Raw genomic sequence first — 7,856 nt, 5'->3', positions numbered from 1 at the left:
CCGAGTTTGTAGTTACATTCTGTTGCAAGAACTCTATCGATATCACTCTTGTGTCGACCGACAGAAGCCCCGGTTCCAATGCTCGGACGCGCGGGGACCGGCGCCAAGAAGGCGAGCAAGTTCGAAGACTCGGACAGCAGCAGCCACACGTCAAGACCAAGGTATCGATCGAGCACTGCTACTAGCAATGGCTACAAGTCTGTCTGCTAGCCTGTTCTGAATGTGTCATCTGTACTAGTCATGTCATGTTTGTGCTCTGAACCTGATCGAACCTCACTTCAGGGCCATGTCTGACCTGCCGCACCGGCCCGCTCCTCGCGTGCCCACGCGCCCGAGGACGGCGACGCTGGCCGCGGGCTCGGAGGTCCACGGCGCGCGTCACCGTGGTGTCGGCGTCGCCCGAGGGACGGCACCCCGCAGCCCACTGCAGGAGGCAAGCACGTTCTCGCGCGACAACGGATCCCTGCATTTCCATGTTTTGCAATACGTAAGTAGTTACGGCTAAGCTAGAGAAATGACGCTCGGTGCATCTTTGCAGAAGAAGCCTGCAGGTGCTGTCTCTGGTGCTGGTGCAGGGTCGCGGGCGGCGGAGCTGGAGGTCAAGCTGGGGAAGGCGCACGACCAGCTTGCGGCGATGCGGGAGCAGCTCGCGGCCGCCGAGAAGGCCAGGAAGGAAGCGCGCGGCGTGTTCGCCGAGGCCAAGAAGCGGTTCGCCGCGAGGAAGAGGGATGTCGCCGCTCCGGCGCGGGACGAAGTCGAACACGACAACAATGTGCGGCCGCCAGAACACAAGCAGCAGCAGCAGGAGGCAGAAGTTGCCACCGCTGACGTTGTAAACGGTGATAGCGAAGAGAGAAGAGGCATCATGGACTCCGAGAACAATGGGTCCCAGGTTGAGGAGGAGGACGCGGAGAAGAAGACCACTGATAATGGCGACGAGGTGAACAGGAACAATAATATTGCCGTCGTTGGAGACGACGGTGGTGGTAGCAACAAGGGAAATCCGGAGGCCGACCAGCTGTGGACCAAGCTTATGGCCAAAGACAGGGAGGTCTACGAGCTGAGGGCGAAGCTGATGCTGAGGGACATGGAGGTCGACGAGCTGAAAGCGGAGCTGACGGCGAAGGACGCGAACATCGGCACGCTTATGGCAGAGCTGGTCGCAAAGGACGCCGAGTTCGCCGCTCTGAGAGCCGAGAACGTCGAGCTCACGCAGACCGCCTCCGAGGCAGCAGAGGTCGAGAGGAAGACGACAGCCTCCAAGGCGAGGGAAGCCGAGCGCGCGCTGATGGACAGCGCGGCGAGGGAGGCCCGGCTAGCCGAGCGGCTGAGGGAGTCGGAGCGCGCGCGGGAGGCGTTGGAGGCCGAGGCGCGCTGCTCGCGCGTCCAGAGCGGGCAGTGGCGCAAGGCGGCCGAGGAGGCCGCCGCGGTGCTCGGCGGCGCGGGTCACCAGGTCTGCGCGCGGGGCGCCGAGGAGACGGAAGAGGACAAGCTGCGGGACGCGGGAGACGAGGGCTCCAGCGGCAAGAGGAAACCAGCCGGCGGCGCCGTACGGCTGCTCGCCGACTTGTGGAAGAAGAGGGCGTCGAAATGATCGGAAAGTACGTGCCAGACACGGTTGATCGTGCCGCACTGCGCGCGTGCGCATGCTAATTTGCTGATGCGCGTCTGATGTGGGTGTGTTTTCTTTCTTTTGAGGGGGTCTCATGTGGACTGTAACTAGATAACGTGCACGTACGTGTTTACCGTTCGGCTTGATTTTCTGTCATTTGTTTCGTGTCCGTCTACTGTAGCTTGCCGAAATTGTGCGAGGAACGAACACTCCGATTGGTGATGAACAGTATAGAACATCTCCATAGCAGCGTGGCCCTATTTTAGGGCTTAACCGTTTTAAGACATTGGCAAGGGCATATACAATGATTGATAATACCGTTTTATTTGAGGTCTTATATGTAATTTAGAGATAGTAAAAAATATATCTATAATGAATTAGATCTTGGTCGTATCTTTAAAAACTAGTTATACCTAAAAGAATGATGAGGCATCTTAAACAAGAAAATATAAGTTTTTTTTTAGAATTTCTCTCTTCTTCATCTTAATATTTATCCTACGTGACACTTGAAATAACATCATTGTACATGCCCTAAGGGCCAGAAAACAGCCTCCAGCAACCGGCTTGTCGAAAGAAGTTTGCAAAATCTATTTTGGGCATTAAAAAATCCGGCATTGCAAGCTGCTTATTTGTGGCACGCGGGTTGCTGCCACAAATCCAAATCCCAGCCGTTCACAACCCAACTGTTGGAGTTAAGTTGATAGTGCTTGACCCTTAGTATCCATTATGTTTTGAGATTGGTGTTCCTATTACTTTGCTATGCTTAATGTTTGTTACTAGGGTCTGAGTGTCATGATTTCAGATTTAAACGTATTATGTTGTTTCTGAATATGAAAGTGTTTAGATCATATTTTGCAAGTTGTCTGCACCTATTACGGGTTATGATCCGCATACCCAAAGGTGACAATAATTGAGATTCATTCCGGTGATTGCCCTAGTATGAGAAGTTCATGTATTCACCATGTGTTAATGTTTTGTTCCGATTCTCTATTAAAAGGAGGCATTAATGTCCCTTAGTTTCCATTAGGACCTCGATGCCACGGGAGGGTAAGACAAAATATGTCATACAAATTCTTATCGCAAGCGCATATGACTATATGAGCAATACATGCATACATTATATTGATGATTTGAAGCTAGTTCTATGTCGCTCTAGTGTGAAACTGTTACATGGTGAAAGTCATTCATATCTATCCATTGCTGTTCCACGTGCCTACACTTTATATATTGATGAACTGAAGCTTGCTAAAGTTACTACTGCTTCTGCTACTATCACAATTGTTACAAAATTGCTTCTATCACTATCACTATTACTAATATTACTTGTCGTGCTGCTAAATTTTTGCTGCAGAGATATATTCCACGTGTGGTTGAATTGACAACTCAACTGCTAAGGACGATAAATATTCTTTGGCTCCCCTTATGTTGAATTAATAAATCAGGGTGAAATACTACCAACAAAGACTTTTGTGATCCCCTACACTTTTGGGTTATCAACCTACCATGAGGTGGCTCACCAAGCTTTGGCAAATATCATGCTGCACAGTTCTAGTTGTTTTCTTTTTCGTGAGTAGTCTGCATGCCGCTTGTGGAGAAACTGGATTCCTCTTGGGAAAGCCTCATGTAAATCACCATAGCACTCTCTTTTATTCTATTTGAAAGGAACAGTTCTTGCCAGTTTCTAAAGAAAAGGTTTGAGACGATGGCGGTGCATTGGAAGATAATGTCATTTGGAGGGAATCTGAGGACTCATGTGTGATAATGTGAGGGCTCGTGCGTGCCATAAATGGTGGGTAGGATGGAAGTAGTTAACAGTAGCATCATCAAAAGGTTTTATGTGAGTGTGTGAGCTATACGGGCGGCAAAGACACTGAAATCGGAGAGGAGACACAAGGAGGAGGAAGTTGAAGGTATATTCTCGCTCGCAAGGAGGAAGACATTGAAGATTTATTCTTGCCATCAAAATTGGATCTAAAGTGCAATCCAAACCAACCCACTACATCCTCAAAATATCCAGGTGAAACACCTATTTTTCGGAGGAATATCCAAATATTGTGGAGATGGAGGAGGCAGTGATGACTCTTCTTGAGTGCCCTCCCCCCTCGAGTGTCCAGATTGATGGTTATTATGAAGGAAGTGGGCCCATATGAAACTTTTGTTAGAGTTTCTCTACAACTTTATATTAAAATTTCTCATTTAAAACTCTTAGACACATAATACGAGATTAATCACCTCCTTAGATATCTAGATAGCTTTGACATTTGCATTATCTATTTAGATGGTTTTGACATATCCATAATCTATTTCAAGTTGGACGTTTGAAATAAAATAAAGAGATTCTTGATTTGTTCATTTGCTCTACTCTTGTTAACCGGGTTGTTTGTTTACATGTGGGGCGAGTTATATTTTTGTTCCATTTTTTGTTGAGTCATATGCAACTGATAGTTAGCCACATGATGCAATTTCAGGTGGAGCTTCTCATGCCCGCACATTCTTCTATAGCGCATCATCTACAGAGACCGAGAAAAGAACTAGAACATTATGGATATTTGACCATAACTATGCGAGGAGGCAGACATACATATGCTTTTGCTTTGATAGTTGTTACGAATATTGTCCTTGATGAGCCCAACAACTATTCTGATGTCGTTGATAGTTCTTAGGTAGCTAGTTAGGTCTAGACTATGTCGGACAGATGGAATCACAACATAAAATTCATACTTGGGATTTAGTTTTGCCACCTAAAATGCACAGAATTGTTGGTTTCAAATGAGTTTTTAGTCTCAAAGAAGAGTATTTAGGTGTTGATAGTACAGGGTAAAAAGTTATATTGATGGCAAAGGGTTTTAGTCATTGAGAAGGAATATACTACCAATAAGGTTTCTCTCTAGTTATGAAGGATACTTTCATTAGTGCTTTGCTAGCGTTGGTTTCTCTTCATGTCTAGGAATAAGAGGAAATTATTGTGAAGACAACTTTTCCTCATGGTGACTTGGAGGAGGAAATTTTTAGGATACTACGAGAATGTTGGGGAACGTCGCATGGGAAACAAAAAATTTCCTACGCGCACGAAGACCTATCATGGTGATGTCCATCTACGAGAGGGGATGAGTGACCTACGTACCCTTGTAGATCGTACAGCAGAAGCGTTAGTGAACGCGGTTGATGTAGTGGAACGTCCTCACGTCCCTCGATCCGCCCCGCGAACAATCCCGCGATCAGTCCCACGATCTAGTACCGAACGGACGACACCTCCGCGTTCAGCACACGTACAGCTCGACGATGATCTCGGCCTTCTTGATCCAGCAAGAGAGACGGAGAGGTAGAAGAGTTCTCCGGCAGCGTGATGGCACTCCGGAGGTTGGTGATGATCTTGTCTCAGCAGGGCTCCGCCCGAGCTCCGCAGAAACGCGATCTAGAGGAAAAACTATGGAGGTATGTGGTCGGGCAGCCGTGAGAAAGTCATCTCAAATCTGCCCTAAAAGCCCCATATATATAGGAGGAGGGAGGGGAACCTTGCCTTGGGGTCCAAGGGACTCCCAAGGGGTCGGCCGAGCCAAGGGGGGGAGGACTCCCCCCCCCAAACCGAGTTGGACTTGGTTTGGTGGGAGGAGTCCCCCTCCCTTCCCACTTCTTCCCTCTTTTTTTTTCTTTTCCTTTGATTTTCTTCTCTTGGCGCATAGGCCCCCTTGGGGCTATCCCACCAGCCCACTAAGGGCTGGTGTGTCTCCCCAAAGCCTATGGGCTTCCCCGGGGTGGGTTGCCCCCCCCCCCCCCCGGTGAACTCCCGGAACCCATTCGTCATTCCCGGTACATTCCCGGTAACTCCGAAAACCTTCCGGTAATCAAATGAGGTCATCCTATATATCAATCTTCGTTTCCGGACCATTCCGGAAACCCTCGTGACGTCCGTGATCTCATCCGGGACTCCGAAAAACATTCGGTAACCAACCATATAACTCAAATACGCATAAAACAACGTCGAACCTTAAGTGTGCAGACCCTGCGGGTTCGAGAACTATGTAGATATGACCCGAGAGACTCCTCGGTCAATATCCAATAGCGGGACCTGGATGCCCATATTGGATCCTACATATTCTACGAAGATCTTATCGTTTGAACCTCAATGCCAAGGATTCATATAATCCCGTATGTCATTCCCTTTGTCCTTCGGTATGTTACTTGCCCGAGATTCGATCGTCAGTATCCGTATACCTATTTCAATCTCGTTTACCGACAAGTCTCTTTACTCGTTCCGTAATACAAGATCCCGCAACTTACACTAAGTTACATTGCTTGCAAGGCTTGTGTGTGATGTTGTATTACCGAGTGGGCCCCGAGATACCTCTCCGTCATACGGAGTGACAAATCCCAGTATTGATCCATACTAACTTAACGAACACCTTCGGAGATACCTGTAGAGCATCTTTATAGTCACCCAGTTACGTTGCGACGTTTGATACACACAAAGCATTCCTCCGGTGTCCGTGAGTTATATGATCTCATGGTCATAGGAATAAATACTTGACACGTAGAAAACAGTAGCAACAAAATGACACGATCAACATGCTACGTCTATTAGTTTGGGTCTAGTCCATCACATGATTCTCCTAATGATGTGATCCCGTTATCAAGTGACAACACTTGCCTATGGCCAGGAAACCTTGACCATCTTTGATCAACGAGCTAGTCAACTAGAGGCTTACTAGGGACAGTGTTTTGTCTATGTATCCACACAAGTATTGTGTTTCCAATCAATACAATTATAGCATGGATAATAAACGATTATCATGAACTAAGAAATATAATAATAACTAATTTATTATTGCCTCTAGGGCATATTTCCAACAGAGAAGTATCTTGGTAGAAGGAAAAGACGAGTGTTTGTTTGCTAGAGAAGTCATTATATGGCTTAAAGCAATCCCCAAGGTAGTGGTACCATAAGTTTGACACTTATGTTAGTAATCACAGATCAGTGATAAGATCTTATGATGCTTGTGCTTTTAACAGGTACTTGCATATGGCTCTACAGTGTTTTTCAACAAATAACTATGGCTTAATATTTGAGCAAAGATAAACAAATTTAGCCTAGGTTGTCGATTATTCAGATTCTGATAATGCTGGAGGTCTTGATGAGAGGCTTTCCCACACAAGTTTTGTGTTTTAGTTTTGTGGGTGTTTTGTTAGTTGGAGGACAACCTTGTAGATTATAATTGTGTGCTCATCCACATAATCAGGGTTCATGTCATTGACAGAGATGATGAATGGAGCCATTTAGATGCATGATTTTCTTGGTGCTTTGGACATTGAACAAGTTGATCGTTTTGTGTTTTGTGGTATCCAAAGTGGGACTCACCTTAGAAAAATACAAGAGGTTTTATGGAAGAACAAATCATACGTATGTGTGCAACTTCTTCATTAGGCTTCATGTGAGGAACAAGGCCTTGTACCATGAGAATATTGGCACAAAAGATAATCCAACAAACATGTCAACCAAGTTGGTACCAAAGAACAAGTTTGAGCATTGCTACCATGTGAAGCACTGGAGGCGGTGGTTTTTGTTGTTGATGTTTTTACTTGGAGATGAATCATTTGGAGATTGAACTTTTGGCATCAACGTGATCCGTTTGTTTTATGGTGGAGTTATCACCGAGGTAGAGAATTGCGATATAGTGCAATTATTATCTCACCAATCCAATGAATGGTGACTAAGTTAGTGCACATGGAACTTTTTTCGAAACTTGGTTCTATGATATTGTGGACGTGTTGAGAGGGGTCTCTTTAAAATTAGTCAATATGTTTCTCTTCCTAAACCCCTAGAACAGTGATGAGAGTTAACATTTTCTATTCTTGAGAGCCTTTAGAGTAGGGAGATATGTGAGGGTACTTGATCTACAGAGTAGGGAGATATATGAGTGCTAAAATTGGAGCTTCGGAGCCATCCTACTTGTTGGTTTCCACCTTTTACCGGGTCCATCTCGATAGTGGAAGATTGTTCGCCACGACCGTGGTTTTTCTCACGAGGGATGTCCTCTTAAATCCCTATGTCTCCCATTGATTTGGTTTCTTGTCATATTGGTTGGTGCTCAAGTGTTTGCTTGCCATCGATAGCTATTGCTCAAGTTCGATACGATTTGATATTGTGTTGAAAGTTGAGACATGACACGCATGGTTTCTTCGATATGTTGATGATTCTCACAAGACATTTATGTTGGTGAATGTTTCTTGAAACTATATTGTTCTT

At 46.0% G+C, this 7,856-nt stretch overlaps 1 protein-coding gene across 1 annotated transcript; it reads left to right on the top strand.

The window, feature by feature from the left end:
• The first annotated feature begins 514 nt into the window (after nucleotides 1–514).
• On the top strand, nucleotides 515–1,708 carry LOC123401236 (interactor of constitutive active ROPs 1-like). Its single transcript, XM_045094988.1, has one exon. It carries the CDS (start codon nucleotides 515–517, stop codon nucleotides 1,592–1,594), a length of 1,080 nt encoding a protein of 359 aa, XP_044950923.1. The 3' UTR covers nucleotides 1,595–1,708.
• Nucleotides 1,709–7,856: the final 6,148 nt, after the last annotated feature.

This window comes from Hordeum vulgare, chromosome 1H (genome assembly GCF_904849725.1).
Source record: "Hordeum vulgare subsp. vulgare chromosome 1H, MorexV3_pseudomolecules_assembly, whole genome shotgun sequence".
Taxonomy (NCBI): Eukaryota; Viridiplantae; Streptophyta; class Magnoliopsida; order Poales; family Poaceae; genus Hordeum; species Hordeum vulgare.
This window is presented reverse-complemented; position numbering and strand designations above follow the sequence as displayed.

What these genes read in the sequence shown, in the direction of transcription:
- LOC123401236 (XM_045094988.1), top strand. Translation starts at nt 515, where the DNA reads ATGACGCTCGGTGCATCTTTGCAGAAGAAGCCTGCAGGTGCTGTCTCT.